The sequence below is a fragment of the Podarcis cretensis genome (assembly GCF_951804945.1).
Source record: "Podarcis cretensis genome assembly, chromosome: 1".
NCBI lineage: Eukaryota > Metazoa > Chordata > Lepidosauria > Squamata > Lacertidae > Podarcis > Podarcis cretensis.
In genome coordinates, this window is record NC_137170.1 from 137,852,042 (window position 1) to 137,870,338 (window position 18,297).

Here is an 18,297-nt window from a genome sequence, read left to right on the forward strand (position 1 = left end):
CAGGAAGTTAAAACCTCAATAGAATAGACGGAAACAAACTTTCTAAGCATCTGGGTAAAGGTAAAGGTAAAGGGACCCCTGACCATTAGGTTCAGTCGTGGCCAACTCTGGGGTTGTGGTGCTCATCTCACTTTATTGGCCGAGGGAGCCGACGTACAGCTTCCGGGTCATGTGGCCAGTATGACTAAGCCGCTTCTGGCGAACCAGAGCAGCGCACGGAAACACCGTTGACCTTCCCGCCGGAGCGGTACCTATTTATCTACTTGCACTTTGACGTGCTTTCGAGCTGCTAGGTTGGCAGGAGCTGGGACCGAACAACGGGAGCTCACCCTGTCGCGGGGATTCGAACCACTGACCTTCTGATCGGCAAGTCCTAGGCTCTGTGGTTTAACACACAGCGCCACCCGCATCCCAAGCATCTGGGTAGGTTTGTCCAAATAAGAATGTCTTCAGCAGGCACCAAAAAGAAAACAGTGCCTGCCTGATAACAATAGGCATGGGGTTCCAAAGTGTTGATGCTGCCACGTGAAACAATTGAATACTTACAGATGCAGAATGGGTACCATGTGGCACCTGTAAGCATGCCAAGTCCATTGACTGAGGAGGTTGACTGGGCACATGTGGGGTAATGCAATGTTGTAGGTGAACTGCTCCCAAGTTGTTAAGGGCCTGGCAGCAAATCAGTAACCAGTGCAGAAGGCTGTCGGCTAAAAGAATTTTTACTATTGTGATTATGTTTCCTTTGGTTTTTTTGTTTTTTTTTTTTGTTTTTTGCCTTCATTTGTTGCTTTGTTGGCTTTTGGTTATATGAATTGCTGCTTTTGTTGATTTTTTAAAACAATTAATGGCTGTTTCATGCATTTTGTGGATTTGATTTGATTATATTGCTTTAAGCCACTTTGAACTTCTTTTGGGTAAGGGGCATACAGGTTTGCACACGCACAGGCCTTGTTCTGTGCCCAATAAGTGCAGGGTGCCCTTTCCTGGCTGTTGTGGCCCATAGACTGAGCAAAACACTGGGCAAGGTTTTGCCTAGTATCCTCTCTGAATGATGTCCCATGAGACATTGCAAAGCTTATATCCTGTAAGACTGCTTCCCCTGGAGCTCAGAGTTTCACTCCCATGCACCCCTGGGTTAGAGCCTTCACTGAGCAATCGCATTGCGCAGGGTCAACACAGTATAGGGGCTCTCCATAGGGGGTCTGAGGGGAGGATTGAACATGGCACCCCCAAGTTTGGGTTGGGGTATCTGCCTAGTTGGCCAGTGAAACCTTGTTGCTTGGCTTGCACCATGGCAAGGTTCAACACTGGCCAACTCGCATGGAACGGGTTTAGGATGGTCGAAACCTGGTGGACCCATTCCTTCAATGTGGGGCTTATGGAATGATGAACTAATCCTAGGACTCCATGCCATGCCAACCCTTACCCTGCCTGCTTCTGTCAATAAATATTTGGCCTGATTTCATCCTAGTTATTTTGCTGGTCTCATGGGTCACATAATGAGCTTGCCTGGGCAATTGGAATATTTTGGTTTTTGAATCAGAGGCTTCTTTCAATGTCTATATAAAAAGGTCCCAAGGCCCATCTGAGTCAATTTTTGAGCAATTTCAGACTTGAGACTTGAGCCTTTTAGCCTTCCCACTATTTATATAAATATGGAATAATTGCTGATGGAGAAGAGAGGCATTTGTAATGGTAATGACCATTCTAGCTGGTGTAGGCTTTATGCTTCCATTACAAAACCATTTGATGGGGGAGCTGCTTTAAGCCTCATGTGAAAACACCCTGTGACACCGAGATCAAAATATAACACAGTGCAAGAAGCAGGGATACCATGTTTGGATACCATCGAGTGCTTTTTTGAAACAAGATGGCAGACTGAACCTTTCAGAACTGTACTGATTTCAACCATTGATTTCACAGCAGCACTTAACTTTTTGGGGTGCAATTAGTGCCAGCATCATCCGTTAAGAGTTTGGGTGTAATCTTTGATACCTCCCTCTCTATGGAGGCGCAGATTGCAGCTATAACCTCTCGCCCTGACTTCACCACTGTGATCCACGTGACGGTCACCTCCAGACTGGATTATTGTAACTCGCTCTACGTGGGGCTGCCCTTGAGACTGACCCAGAAACTCCAGCGGGTGCAGAATGCCGCAGCGAGACTCCTTAGAGGTCTTCGCTGCGAGATCACATTCATCCGGTACTATACCAGCTGCACTGGCTCCCGGTGGAGTACAGGATCAGGTTTAAGGTGCTGGTTTTAACCTTTAAAGCCCTATACGGCCTAGGACCCTCGTACCTACAGGACCGCCTCTCCTGGTATGTCCCACAGAGGAACTTATGGTCTGCAAATAAAAACATCTTGAAGGTCCCAGGCCACAGAGAGGTTAGGCTGGCCTCAACTAGAGCCAGGGCTTTTTCGGCTGCGGCTCCAATCTGGTGGAACGCTCTGTCACAAGAGACAAGGGCCCTGCGGGACTTGACATCTTTCCGCACGGCCTGCAAGACAGAGCTGTTCCACCAGGCCTTTGGTCAGGGCGCAGCCTGACCCCCCTCCTCTGGCAATCTGCACAGAATTTTGCTTATTGGTTGCCATCAATTTGATTTTAATTAATTTTTATAATGAAATGCTTTTATAATCGTTGGATTATTTTGATTGTTGTTAGCCGCCCTGAGCCCAGCTTCGGCTGGGGAAGGCGGGATATAAATAAAATTTATTATTATTATTATTATTTGTTTCTTAGAATTCCTCCCCCCCCCCCAATTTTTTTTAATTGATTTTCACAAAATTATAGACACACTAACAACTAAACAGACAAACAAAAATCAAACCTTATTAAAACTAATCTTACTAACATTGTTAAGTGACTACCTCGTATCCTCCTGGTTGGGTTTCAATGCATATCATTTTAATGGTTTTCCAAATCAAAATTCTTATATACTTAACTTGATCACTTAACATCATTCTTTCTTCCCAATTCAGCATTAAACATGTTAATTCATCATATTACTTATTTAAATCCTAAGCCTAACTGGCAATTGCAAGCTTTTTCCAATTAATTTAACTTAACCTATTTAACTAAATAATCATTGAATTTTCACCATTCTTCCTGGTACTCCTCCTCCTTCTGGTTGCAGACTCTTCTGGTCAGGTCGGCTAGCTCCAAAAAGTCCATCGTCTTCATCTGGCATTCTTCCACAGTTGGTATTTCTTGTGTTTTCCACTTCTTAGCTAGTAAAATTCGAGCAGCAGTAGTGGCATGCAAAAATATTTTAACATCTTTCTTGGGCAATTCCAAAGCTGTTATTCCAAGAAGAAAGGCCTCTGGTTTCTTAATAAATGTATATTTCAACATTTCTTTCAATTCATTATAAATCTTCTCCCAGATGTCTTTCACCTTAGGGCAGGTCCACCACATGTGATAGAAAGTACCTTCCTTTTCTTTACATTTCCAACAAAGATTATTACAGTTATGAAAAATCTTTGCTAGTTTGACAGGGGTCAAATACTATCTATACATCATTTTCATTATATTTTCCTTTAACATTGTACATGCAGTGAACTTAACCCCTTTCTTCCATAATCTTTCCCAAGCCTCAAACATTATGTTATATCCTACATCTCTTGCCCAATCTATTATCACTGATTTAACTTGTTCATCCTTTGTATGCCACTCCAACAATAGCTTATACATTTAAGACAGATTTTTAACTTTAGAATCCAACAACTCTCACTCCAACTGTTTCTTAGAATTCCTGAGCAGTGTCAGGTACGAGTCTGCTAGGGGTGTAATAAAGTAAAAATCACCAGATCTTCAGTTACTGCATAAATAAGTATCCTTTTTAAGATTTATAAAATCACTCATTGCTATGCCCACTAAGTCTTACTACAGTGGTACCTCGGGTTACATACGCTTCAGGTTACATACGCTTCAGGTTACAGACTCTGCTAACCCAGAAATATTACCTCGGGTTAAGAACTTTGCTTCAGGATGAGAACAGAAATTGTGTAGTGGCAGCGCAGCAGTAGCAGGAGGCCCCATTATCTAAAGTGGTGCTTCAGGTTAAGAACAGTTTCAGGTTAAGAACGGATCTCTGGAACGAATTAAGTATGTAACCAGAGGTATCACTGTACCTGTTTTCAGATTTGATACTCATTCTACCCTAATTTGTAGCAGAAAATCATTTGCTTGGTATAGGGATGAGGAACATGTGGCTCTCTAGATGTTGCTGAACTCTAACTCTCCTTGCTGCCATTCAGTAAGTTACTGGCTGGGGATGGTGGGAGTTGTAGAAGAGTTGCATGCCTGGGGACATTGGATGGAATTTGTGTGCATTCGCCAGCCCCCTTCCATGTTTTAAGCCCTTGCGCCTTCAGGTGAACATCAGAACAGGGCTGCTGTGTCACATGTAATACTAGAGTCCCCGAAACATCAGCACATGTACTTTTATATAGCAACTTTTATTTTAACACTATGTGTCATCTTACTGTCTTCATGATCTCAGTAAGTTGGGTGGAAAAAGATTGCAATCTATGCTCCAGCAGCTGCAGTGCCGCTGCCCAATTTAATTGTCAGCCATGGCTGCCAGCTGTTTCGCACCCCAGAGCGAATGTTGGCCTTTTGTATGCCATGTCTGCTCCGCTATCGAGTGGGGTGGGGGCTGGGGAAGTGGGTCTGTAGCCCTGTTGTTATTGATTTTATAAGGCTGCAGTTTCCTGCAAGCCACCCTGATTGCATCACCTATCCAATCAAGTGAATCTAGAGCTGTTTCTATGATTTAAGCTGTCACTGAGAGCAGAAAAATTCTCTGTATGGGTAGACTCAGCACTACGCTGCCATTCTGCCCACTGGCAAACCACATATTGCAACTTTTATATAATTCACCACTTTCCGAATAGTTTACTGGGGCACTGAGACAAAGTCCCATATATTACTGAGCAAGTGACTTAAAAAAAATATGCATATAAGAGCTCAAATGCTAGATTGTCTTAGTCATACTGGATAAATTGTAAAGTGTCCCTGTTGTGTGATTGGTTGGTTATTCATTTGTGCTGTGTGTTTCAATCAAAATGGGTCCTATGACCATAATGAAGACATTTATTATTTTCCTTAGAATACCTGTGCCTTAAAACATTTTCCATGTTTTTTAATTTGTTGATTTCCGCTTCATTGAGCATGTTTGACAAGATAAACCAATAAAAGAGTAAAAGGTAGAGTTGCTTGAGCATAAAGCAACATCTGAACTATGGGGAGGTTCCTCCTCAAGGGAAACAACATGCTTTCTAGCCAATGGACAAGCGGAAATGTGGACAAGTCCCTAATGGCACATTTTGCTGCAACTGGTCGACAAAGAGCAACTGGGAGGGGTCAAGGAAGTTAACAGCCCAGTTGTTTAAGCTCCAGCCAGGGAGTCAAATTCCCTCTTCCCTCCCTTTGGCTGTCTTTCAGAACGGGCATGAAAAAAACACCCAAAAGGCTGTCACATTTTCAGTGGGGACAATAGGGTTCCCATAAACCTCCCTCCCACCCTACTTTGTTTAACTCAGTACCAGAAAGACTGGGGTGGACTGGGGTGGAATTCCTGAGTTAGACTGGGATGCTATGTATAAAGTTGGGTGCCTCCCCACCCCCTGCCAAACTCTATGGGGTTCCAGGCACTCACCCAGGGTCTGTATTCCTTTGGAGAATTGAGACACAGTGGAGACTGTCATAGCTTTAAGAAATATGGCTTATTCACCTATTTACACCTTCATTCTGCATGAAGGGAGTCCAGATCTTACAGCATGAGGAGCTTGTCCCCCACAGCAGCGCAGCCATGGAGTCTGGTATCTCTCCCAGCCAGCCTTCAGCCAGCCAGCTCAAGATGAATCCCAGTCTTTATTCTTCCTTCTTCTTCCCATAACAACCTGCTAAAAACTCTTTTTACCTCATACCCAGTTACCCTGCCAACCTTCCAAAGCCCCAGTGTCTGTTCACACCTCCGGGCAAGAGGAAGGACAGTTTTATTGCATTGGCAATGGCTCCCAATGGCCCTGTAATGTTTCTTAATGGCCCTAGCTTGGCCAAGTCATTTTGCATAGGCTAGCCCAGGAATTCCTCTGCAGCTTATATTTCCCCCCTTCACATACCAGCTATTCAAAATCCTATCATTTATTAATTTCTAAGGTTTTTTTTTTTTTGGGGGGGGGGTTCCCCTTCCAAATCTATAACATGTTCTGTCATGTCAAAGTCTGGTGGATTCTTTGAAACAAAAGAAATATCTTGGCTGATTTGTTGTTTTTGTAAATTAAGGCCAGATTGTACAATATATTTCACTACTTTCTTTCCTTATGGGTGAAGTTCATTTATCTCTTGATTGGAAACTCATCTGGTATCCAAAGAAACAAAATGTAACTTCTGGTTTGTACAGGGTGCCAGAGATCCATGAGTTTCCAGTTCACCCAAGTCAGTTAGCCCATTGCATGGAGAAAGCTAAAACTATCACTAGGATGATTTCCCATAATTCACTAGGCCTTCCCTCAATATATGTCCTATGGCAGGCATAGGCAAACTTGGGCCCTCCAGGTTTTGGGACTACAATTCCCATAATCCCTAGCTAACAGGACCAGTGGTCAGGGATGATGGGAATTGTAGTCCCAAAACCTGGAGGGCTGTAGTTCGCCTATGTGGCATGCCTGGCCTATGGCTCAAGTTTTAACTGCTTTAGAAACAAGGATATTTTCAAGCTCCCAGTTTCCAGTTACACCTAGTTTTATAGATACTAAAATCTTGTAAAATTTTAGAAAACCACCTGAGAAGCAAAGGATTGGAATAAAGTGCACCCAACCAAAGGAAAGAGACAGCTATGCCACCCCAAAAAGACACATTTGGGAACTAATATACAAGCTGTAATTAGCTGTGATATGAGCTTGAGCTTTGAGCTGGAGACTCATGGTTTATTGCTTCAACACATAAGTGAAGCATGAGGAGTACCAGCTAGCAGCCAACTACATTTGCAATATGGGGAAGTATTAATGCTCTTCTACTTTACACGGATATCGTAAAAATAACTGAGAAAATGTGCACAAAGTTCTTTTACTGTGAAGATGCACAGTTTAAATATTATTGTTGTTGCCATGATAAGTGTTAGGTTGTGGGTTGACATAGCAGACGACACAGTGATTTCTCCAAGTAGCTCTTTATTTTGTAAGCTGGAATAGAACTGACTGCAAACAGCTCAGCCGGCCTGCTTTTATAGGCAGCCGGCTGTCAACATTGTAGCAACAAGAGCCCAGAGTTTCCCGCCTAAAATAACTGACGTGGACCTGAGTGAAAACTATCTAGAGACCTGAGTGAAAACTATATACAGTATCCCCCTGCTGGCCCAGGGTGAAACTTCACTACATAACACCCCTCCCCACCGAGATAAGGCGTTAGTTACAATCGTAATGGTTTCCTTATATACAGCACTACGTGTAATGGTTCAATTAGGCACCAAAGCATATCGGTTACATTTCCCATACTTAGACCAGACTTGTGGATCAAGGCTAAAGGAGATGGGCGTACCTGTATATTGCCCCAAGGTGCCATCAAAAACCTCGGCAAAGTCTTTGACCAGACCCTCAGTCTCTGCGTTAGAGATGCAGTTGATGCCGGTGACTTCCAGGCCGAGGGCATCAAACCAGTCTAGCCCTAGGAGGCTTGGCCGCTGACCTTCAACCACCACCAACCGGAGCAGGCCCGAAAAATCCTTGAAGGCAATCTGGAACTGGCCAACGCCTACCACAGGAATGTTGTTTCCCTGGTAGTCTCTCAGGTGTACGCGGTGAGAGTCGAGTTGCCTTTTGGACACTCTGGGTACCAGTCTTTTGATGGTGCTCCATGACACGATGGACAGGGCAGACCCGGTGTCAATCTCCATGTCACATGGAGCTCCTTCAATGAGCACCGTGACGTTCAGCTTGCGTCGCGTAGGCGAGTCGGTTTGGCCAATCGTGGTTCCAGACGGGCAGCGGCAGTTGGTGAGAGCGAAACAACTTTCCTTGGCAGACTGGAGTGAAGACTTGGACTTGCGAGTTGATGAAGGGGGGGGGTGTCAGACGGAGCCGATCGGCAGACCTTAGCGATGTGGCCCCTTCTGGAACACTTCCTACAGATGGCGTCTCTGAATCGACACTTGGCACGGGAATGGTTGCCTCCGCAGCTGGCACATTCTGGTTGGCCCTTGGACTTCTGTTGGAACTTCCTGCGCTCCCGCTTTGTCTGGTGCACGTCATCGTCTTCACTGGAGGATGCCTCATCACTGCTGGCCTTTTCGTGATGCACCGGAACTGGCTCCCTAGCAAGACGCGGGCTGCTGGACTTGCGGATCTCCTGGGCGGAGCGTTCAGCAGCTTCTGAGGCCACAGCCTCCTCAGTGGCTTTCTGTAGCGTGAGGTCTGGCTTGGCGAGGAGACGCTGTTGCAGATGGATGTCCCGGACCCCGCAGACGATTCGATCCATCAGGGCATCGTCTAGGTCTCGGAACTCACAGTGCATTGCAGCCTGTCGCAGGGCGGTGGTGTAGTTGTTGATTGACTCCCCCTCTGCCTGGTTCCGGTGGTAGAACGCATGGCGGGCAGCAATCTTGGACAGCTTTGTGTGTAGTGGTTGCAGAGCTTCTCTTGGATCGTGTCCCATGGTGTTGCCTGGACTGCTTCAGGCGCAACCAATGCTCGGGCCGTCTCAAACACCTCAGGCCCACAGAGGCTGAGGAATAGGCCCCGCTTCCGATCCTTTGATACTGCTGTCAGCTTGTTGGCTTGGAGGTAGCAGTCGAACCGAGCGAGGTAGGAGTCCCATGATTCAGAGGCTGGCACAAACGGCGGTAGAGGCACAAGTGAAGCCATGATTCCGATGCCGGCGTGAAGGGCGATGGATGGAACACAGTGCTCTTAGCCAGAACAGTCAGCTCTGAATTGGTTCTGTCCAGTGATTTCGCTCAGTGATTTCGCTCTGTGATTCAGCTCAGTGATTCAGCTCAGTTCAGAGGCTGGCCGCATCTGGCTGTGCTCTGATGTCCATCAATCCCATCCTCGTCGCCAGTGTTAAGTTGTGGGTTGACATAGCAGACGACACAGCGATTTCTCCAAGTAGCTCTTTATTTTGTAAGCTGGAACAGAACTGACTGCAAACATTGTAGCAACAACAGCTCAGAGTTTCCCGCCTAAAATAACTGACGTGGACCTGAGTGAAAACTATCTAGAGACCTGAGTGAAAACTATATACAGTATCCCCCTGCTGGCCCAGGGTGAAACTTCACTACATAACAATAAGTATGGAAGAAAGGGGTATTTTTGATCCATTGCAAGTGAATTGAAGCTGCTTCAGTGGCTGCTCCAGCTACTATTTCCAGGAACTTCCACTTCTTTTTCTATGAATGTTGCTTAACAGTTCATTTTCAGAGACATTAACAGTTCTGTATCATTTTCAGAGACATTTTTCTGCCTATATAAAATCAGTTTGCATTGCTTGTAGGTCCCTGTGATAAAAAAAAAAGAGGCTCAGGAGTTGATTTGCCGTGTGCTGGTGTAAATTAAAGAAGAATTCCTTGCAGGCTGTGTAGCAATATAAGAAAATACGTATGGGGTTTTCACTGATCCTCTAACTGTTCAATTAGGATAATATCTCAAAAACTATTATAGAATTCGTTTAAAATTTACCAGTGCTTTCAAGGATTGAGACTCTCTGGGGAACCTTCTATGGAAGCCAGGCTTATTTGAGCCTAGAATGAACTTAGTTCACTTATTTATTTTATTATTTGATTTATATACTGCCTTTCATCACAAGCTCTCAGGGCAGTTCACAGAATAAAATACAAGGTAAAAACGCTAGTAAATAGTTAAAAGAAAACCAACAAACAATAACCCCCCTCCTACAAGCACATTTAAAGGGCTGTAGAATATTAATCAGGCTGGTTGAAGAGGAACTAGGAATTTAGGAAGTGATGTTTCACTGAGTCAGACCATTCAGGGCCAGCCCATCCAAGAAGCCTCAGGCAGCAGGATCCACGGGAGCAATAGCTCCAGTCAGTGGTGGAGGAAGGGGGGGCGGTGGAGGCGGTGTGACCCGGGTGTCATCCCTGAGGGGGGTGACATTGCCGCCCAACCCCCCTGGGACTCCCACCGCTCGCCATGGTTGGCATCCCCTGGGACGCTCTCCGCAGGCGCTGCCCTGAGTGCCGGAGCAGCTAGCTGCTCCTCTGGCTCCAGCCTCCAAGAAATGCAGTTCCTGCAGCTGCTGCTGCTATCGCTGCTGCATGCTTCTTGGAGACCCAATCTGCCGCCTCCTTGGCAGTGCCTCCCCACCCTGCTTGCCACCTCTACAGTGGCCTCTTGGCAAATAGGAGGCTCAGCTTGTCTCCCCCACCCCTATGGGGCTGCTGTCTGGGGTATCCTGGGCTCTGCACCTGCCCAGTGTGACTCAGACCAGGCCCCTTTCAGCCCTGCAACAGCCTTTGACTCCCACTTCAACCATCGGTGAAGGTTGTTTCCATTCCGCCCTTGTTCCTGATGTAAATCTTCACTCACCCCTTCTTCCCTTGTGGTGGCAGCGGGAGGCACCATTTTGTGGTTCGTCTCAGGTGCCCAAATGGCTTGGGCTGGCCGTGAGACTATTGGTCCAATTGGTCTAGCCAAGTATGATCTACACTGGCGAGCAGTGGCCACTCAATGTTTCAGGCAGAACTTTTTCTTTCTACCTGGAGATGCTTTCTACCTGAACCTGGGATTTCTCTCTGCAAGGCAGATTCCCTACCACTGAAGGCTAGGACAAGTAGGACCACAAACAAATAAGGTTTCTAGTGATTATTTGTGAATGCATTGGATTCTGGTAGAAGGAGAATTGGAAAGCTGATGTTTGATATATGTGTGTGAGTTGCTTTGTTGAACAGATTTTCCTTTTATGTTACTGACATACACTTTTAACCATTTAACAAGGATTCATACTGCCCTGCTTCTCTCTCACAGGTTTGGTCATTCACATTAATTGCATGGCCTGTGTTTTTATTCATCCTTATGGCCATCATACGAACCAGATTTCCTCCAGAAGCCCAGCCAAACTGTGAGTAACTTGATCCCCCTTTAAAGATGGATATGGGATTTGTATTGGTGTCAAAAAGGCTCAGTTCCTTTACTTCCAGAAGCTTTAGCTATTTGAAGATAACGATCATTTCTCCTCTCAATCTCCTCTTTTCTGGGCTAAACATACTCTGGGAAGAAAAAGCTTTTAATAGTTTCTTAGATACCATTGTCCCAGAAGGGTGTTTTCTGTCTACTGCCTCTCTCCCCAGTCTGTCTACTGCAACCTCTCCCCTATCTGCCTATTATCAGCAAAGGTAGGTGCCCAATTTTGTGTGATGGTTTTGTCAATGGGGACTTTATGCACTGATTCTAAGCATAATTTGGGAAGTGTAGAGGTGCCACACCCTCTCCTTTTGGATGACACCGGCATGTGTGTGAAATCAAAAACGCTTAAGAGATAATCTGAATTTACTATATTCAAGGTCAGGTTGGTATAACCTGTTTGCTGGAATGTTTCTTAATAGTTTCTTCAGCATCTCTCTTTCAATTTACGCTCACATAGAGCAAGCTATTTATTTTGCAGGCTCACCTAGAATTGTAGGAACAAGGAACAGTGCCTGTAGCAGCATGAAACTAGTTGAACAAGATCCTTCTCCTGTTAGCTAATAGTTTCTGGTCTCTGCATGATATTTAAAAAAAGAAAATAATTAGCAATTGTGCAATTCAATATTGAAGTAAAACACTATACCAGAATATTTTTCTAACTAATCCTACACTTAATCCAAACTGACATTGTAGAACTTAGTCTCAATGGTCACAGTTGGACACTTCCAGCATTAGCTGCAGTTGGGGAGTTCAACAGGGACAAATAAACTGCATGGCTACAGTTCATCTTTAAGGGCTCAGAACCCACGTTAGTCTGGCAATTTCCAGCTAATCACAGCCATGACAGGCTTGACATCTTCCGGAGCAGAGGAAGATGGTTATGTAGAGTGGAAGGTATCACCAAATTTTCCCATCTCCTTATTAGAAAGAATTGGACCATGGACTTCATTTCTTTGCTTACCAGAGATGGAGGGCTGGGTAATCTTAAAATAATAAACTGGGGGTAGTATAACTGCACCATGGCAGGTGTCTAAATTTGATGGGGCAGTGAGAGGAGCTACTTAATCTTTTTACATTGGACATTTGTCTGCTAAAAACCCCACCCAGCTGCTTTGCTCCCTGGAGGAGAAAAAACCAATGCAGACTTGGGATGCTCCCAGACAGGAGGTTATTGTGGAATCAGTGCTGCTCATGCACACAAGCTTTTTTGCAGTGACTAAATGATGTTGTCACCAAAATGCCATTTTGCACTTCTTATTTTTGGTATGTTTAATTCAGATGATGCCTTACTGTGGGGAATCCAATCAGGAGAAATAGCCATTGTATATCTTCGGTAACCACTAGTGTGGAAGCTCATTAGAACATTTTTGGAAGGGGTGGTGGTGGCTTGTCATGTGTCTGCTGGTGTTTCAGTTGGCGGCTTCTCATGCAGTGCCCTTACTTCCATTTGCTCCTCACCTGAGCATGACTTAGTCATTTTATCTCAGCAGCACCCAATAACACTCCTCTCCCAATTTCCACTGTTTGCTAGACGTCCGTATACCAACAACCCAGCTCAGCAGAGCTGGTCTCTCAAGATCTCCACACGGTAAAGTAGGGGATTACCTTGGAGACTGTAACTGTAGTATTCCTAATGTTTTTAGGCATGACCAGCCCCCCTGTCCTCCCCAAAACAAACAGAAATGGGTTGTGTTATGAAATAAGACATCTATATATTTTGGAGATCTACATATTTTGGAGATTACCTAGAGGGCCAGAGTCATTGATATTGTCTATGCTTGCAGAAGATAGCCAGGTTACACCTGCTGTTTTCTTGCTCCAGGCAACTAACCCTCAGCTTGGTGTACTTCCCCTCCCACACCTCTTCCTCCCCACTGTCACCAATACTTTCCCCTCTCCTTCCTCCCTGCTCTGCTGTTGTGCCAGGGCTATCCATGCCACACTGAGGAAGGGTCCTTTGAGTGTACCCCCATCATTTTGCTGTGATGGTGGTAAAGCTTGTAAAGTTAAATTTTAACAGGATTTGCCTCTGTCATGGCAAAGGGGCAGTGGCACAGGTAACTTCCAGGGTCTCCTCACCTACACTGCCTCACCCTCAGGAAGGGGCACAGATCCAAAATATGTCACCCTCAGGAAGGGGCACAGATGGGGGCACAATCCACTACCTATCCTGAACCGCTATCTGAGGTGTGCATCAAGGTTAAAGGCCTGCTGTTCCAAATCCTAACTTATGTAAGTTATTTTCAGGATACATGCATTCAGAACTTTAAAGCACTCTGCTACTGGAATAATCTGCTCCTACCTATTATGTGTCAATCCCTGCCCTCCCCCACTCCCAACTGATAGAGCTGATAGAGGCTGGGAATGAGGCCAGAGAAAGAGAGATAAGAACACTGGAATGTGGGAAGGAGGAGGGCCAGCCTGGCTGCCTGACAGAGAACAGAGAGTCGGCAGCAGATGGCAACAGTAACCTGATCCCTGGGCATAGTGGACAAGGAAAGGGGCACCAGAGCAGAGATACACAGACTAACAGTTGAGAGGCTGGAAATAGCCAGCCCCAAAACTCAAAGGTGTGAAAGGGTCAGTGAGAGGAGGGGGAAAGAGCGAAAGCGAAAGGGCTTTTTCCCCTGTTGGAGGAAGAGGAAGGGGCAGAGTTTAGACTCGGCAACTGCAAACTTGGAGTCAGACACGGAGTGAAGGAGCTCTGGAGTGATTTATGTGTTTGAGCAATAAACCTGAGATAATTACTACCAGTGTCTCGCTTCGCTTCTGTGGGAGAGCCAAGCCGTTACAGGAAGTGACCTCCACAGACAACAGATCGACTTCTCTTTTCTTATCTTTGTGGCTATGATCTCCTGTGTGATGTGGATGCAATTAGGCAGTTGCATGGGCATGCGTATTCCATCCTTTTCCCTCCCCACCCCTGCAAGGTCCCAGACTCTGGCAACACATGCTATGCCACTGAATAGCTGTGCAGTTACAGAACAGTAGACGCCTAAAGCTTGCGCATCTCCAAGCACAATTCAGTGTGCTGATTTTAATCTACAAAAGCCTTTTGTGTTTGGGATTAGGGCTGGACAATGTCAGGTTTTCTACATCACAATGTATTGCTAGGCAAACATCATGATCTAGCGGTACATTGCGATGTTCAAAACCCTGCTTCCTTCCACAGCGCTGAGGCATCAGGGTGAGATCGCCAAGGTGGTTTCACCCCAGCGCCTCAAAGCGCCAGGGAGGAACAGCTTCATGCTCACCATCTAACCAACCCCATCCTTCTCCACCTTGCATGAGAGCAGGAGAAGGATTGGGGCTGCTCAGCTAGAGAGCACAAAGCCTCCCGCTCCTCATCTGAGTAGCCCCAATCCTTCTCCAACTTGCACGTGAGCAGGAGAAGCATTAGGGTTGCTCAGCTAGGGGCGTGAAGCCTTATGCTTCTCTGGCTTGTAAACTGGGGGAAGGGAGCCAGTGTGGTGTAGTGGTTAAGAGCGGTAGTCCCCTAATCTGGGGAACCGGGTTCGAGTCTCCGCTCCTCCACCTGCAGCTGCTGGGTGACCTTGGGCTAGTCACACTTCTGTGAAGTCTCTCAGCCCCACTCACCTCACAGAGTGTTTGTTGTGGGGGAGGAAGGGAAAGAAGAATGTTAGCCGCTTTGAGACTCCTGAAGGGGAGTGAAAGGCGGGATATCAAATCCAAACTCTTCTTCTTCTTCTTCTTCTAACAGAGCCCCCACCCCGCCACTAGCTTGCACAAGCCAGTGGCAGGCTGGGTGCTCCATTAACTGCTCAGCTGACGGGAGTGGCAACCGTGGGCCCTCAATGGAGCAGTTTCATGGAGCCTGCACGCCACCACTAGCTCATGTGAGCCAGTGGTGGGTCAGGACTCCATGAAACTGCTTGGCTGAGGCAAGGGCAGTCGCATACTCCTCAGCCTTGCCAATGTAGCTTGTATCTCCTTCTGCGTCGGTATGAGGGCAGAGTGGGATGGTGGCTTCACGGTATATCACTAACTGCTGCCGCTCCTAAGTCCCTCTGCTTCCAGCACCTGGCTACAGCTTGTTTCTCTTTTGGTGCACTGGGCACAGGTGGTAGAGGAACTCAGGAGTGGCAGCAGTTTCACTCGCAATATACTGCTGAGTGAAGCTGCCATCGCAGTCTGCCCCTCATAGTGGCCCTGGGTGAGGTATCAATACGTTGCCCAGGCCTACTTGGGATCAGTGTACTTAAAACAACTGCTAGTAGTTTTGAGTGCTGGATTGAGACTTGGGAGACCAGATTCTCATCCCTACTCAGGAGTGATGCTTGTTATGAGGATAAAATGGAGAAAGGAAGAACCATGTGCCCCACCTTGGAGGTCTCATTCAAATAGAGGTCTGACAGCCCTTAAGGAATCTCCTCGGTGGTCAAAATACCGTAGTTAGAGATTCCTGCCTTAGACTGCAAACTTAAAACTTTCTGTGAAGTTTCAATGAACTCAAAGGGACTTTTGAATAAACATGTGTTGTGCTGTGAGAATCTGAAACTGATGTTCCTATGAACTGCTATGTTCTTACTTGCTATTCTATTCCTTATCTTTTGGTGGAACAAAATTTTGCATTTAACCTTGATTTAATTTTTAATTTTCCTGTATTTTTTGTATTTAAAGCCATTTGAGTGTTTTATATATATTTTAATTCCCCCAGTGTTATACTCTCTCCTTGTTGTTGTTTCAGGGATTGCATATTGGACACTCTTTGCTTTTATTTGTTGGCTACAATTACGGTTTTTCCTGTATTTTTCTTATTGTATATATAGATTTTTCAGTCATGGGACAGAAAGATAGAGTAGAAATGCTTGCATAAACAAAACTTACTGTCCTTACATGATATAAATAGCAAACACCCATGGTTTCATGTTGCAACCACCATCAGGAAAACCTGCAAATAATCTATCTATCTATATCTCCAGTCTCTGAACCCCTTTGTCCATGACTGATGTTCTACCCTAAGAAGGCACTAATTAACTGCTTCGTCATTTTAATGTTATGCTACTTTAATTACATCAGAATCCACTTCTAGAACAGGAAGGCAACTGTGCAATCGTTGTTGCTTTGCTATCCAACAGTCATTAATTAATAGGTAGACTTCATTTGTAATTTCAAATCTAAAGCAGAGTTAACACCCCACAGTCCTCTCCTTTATTAATATAAAGAACTATGGAGGTGTAAACAAGTCGTTTCTGGCTGAATTCTCAAGGGTCATAAGAAGAATCCTGCTGGAAGAGGCCGGCATCCTGTTCTCACAGATGTCTATGAGAAACATGCAAGCAGAACCTCTCCATTTGGGATTCCCTGCACCTGGCATTCAGAGGCCTATAGCCTGGGACAGTGGAGGCAGAACATGGTCATTGTGGCTGGTGGACATTGATAGCCTTTTGCTCCATGAAAGGTGCTCTTGTTGGCACCTGTCTTGGGAAATAATGGAGGAGTGTGCCTTCAGGGGTGAAGTCAAACTGTTGGAGAGTTACAGTGCCTGTTGTGGCTGTAGAGACTGATATGGGAGAGATTTATGTTGTAGATGGGCCAGATGCTTTCAAAGCCATCTAACTGGTGGCCATCGCTTCCTCTTGTGGACTCAAATTCAACAGTTTAACTACATGCAACAAAGGTGGAGTTTTTTTTGGTCTGCCCTGAACCTTCCAAGATTCTGCTTTGTTGGATGTTCATGAGTTCTAGTATGACAAGGGAGAAAAGCTTTTCTCCACACCATGCCAACTAGGCTAAACTAAATGAGCTCTTAGCAGACCTGAATATGAGCTTTCCTCAATTGAGAGTATGATCTAAGTGTGAACTCGCCCCTTCCTTACTTTCCCCCTAGCAGGGACAGACTTTGGTAATATGGCATCCTGAGTGAAGACAAAATTTGGCAACTCTCAGAAAGATGTCTTATTTTCACAATAATTCATTTTGGTACAGTTGCTTTTTAATGGGTCTTCTCAGTAGGTACCCCATATAAATATATTATTGTGTGCCTCCTCGTCTTGGTGTCCTTTGTGAGGGAACCACTTTCACTGCCCTAAATCTGCCGTTGCTCCCGGCCAGATTCCAGTACCAAAAGGGAGCTGGCTGAGGGTAGACTGCAGGAGGAAGAGAGGTGAATAAGAGGAGGTCGGTTCAGCACATATCTGATATGCACTTTAAACCATACCACCACACGTGTGATTGGGATTAACTCATATTTAAAATATCAACGATAAAGAAATAGATTTTAATGACTTTGGATGAATACTTTTTCTGTGCACCATTTAGTCAGCTTTTACACTAGGGTGTAATAGAGTTCATAGTGGGGGGAAACCTTGGTGCATTGCATCCATAAAACCAGGCAAGTAACCTGGGAAACAGAATGCCAAATGCTCATCAGTCCATTAAACTTCATCATCATCATCATTGTTTATTTGTATGCTGGCTTTCCACAGTTAAACCAAGCTCTGGGAGGCTTACAACATGAAAAGATTTACATAATCACAAAAATATATCAAAAGTTTTAATAGCCAATAAATTACCGTACATATCAATAGGTATGCAATAAAATTAAGTGATCCCTACATAAGTCATAATAAGGGCTAACAATAATGAATCTTAAAAATACCCAAAACAACAAAATTAAGCATCTCCAAAATTAAATCTTGACCTCAACAAAAACCCCAAACAATACCCCACACCAAGTGTCTCTAGGTATCCTGAGAAGCAGGTGCTGCTGGACACAGCGAAGGTGGCCTCTGGCCTTGTCAGCAGCCAAGTGGAGTCAGTCAGGGCCTGGCCCTTCTAGGCCAGGTGCCAAGAGGCCAGCAAGGCAAGGAGCAGGTCTGGCAGGACTATGAGCAAAGAATAGTATATGATAAAGGTTTCTAGAACCATCTGATTTATTTTGTTCCTCCTGGACCTGGGCACTTCTTCTGTACTCTATATAAGACAGGCTCTAGACCATGCGCAGGGGGTCCTAAGCTGCAGGACCCTCTCTGGATGGAGCCTTGAATGCATGGAGAACAGGGCTGGGAAGTCTGACCCCTTTGATCTGGTTGGCCATCTGCACAAGGCTTTGTTTACTTCTGCCCTTCGAGGTGGCTGCTAGAAATAAATATCACTCTTCTTTGTACTTAGATTTGCTGTCAAAAC

At 45.3% G+C, this 18,297-nt stretch overlaps 1 protein-coding gene and 1 long non-coding RNA gene across 2 annotated transcripts in view; one reads left to right on the top strand and one right to left on the bottom strand.

Annotated features, from left to right (window-relative positions):
* LOC307220191 overlaps nucleotides 1–18,297 on the bottom strand; it is a 203,519-nt gene that overhangs the window by 63,253 nt on the left and 121,969 nt on the right. The window lies entirely within an intron of this gene.
* ABCA12 (ATP binding cassette subfamily A member 12) overlaps nucleotides 1–18,297 on the top strand; it is a 122,173-nt gene that overhangs the window by 3,442 nt on the left and 100,434 nt on the right. The window contains exon 2 of the mRNA XM_079974801.1: nucleotides 10,990–11,083. Coding sequence (XP_079830927.1) covers nucleotides 10,990–11,083 — 94 coding nt within the window. The remainder of the gene's footprint in view (nucleotides 1–10,989; nucleotides 11,084–18,297) is intronic.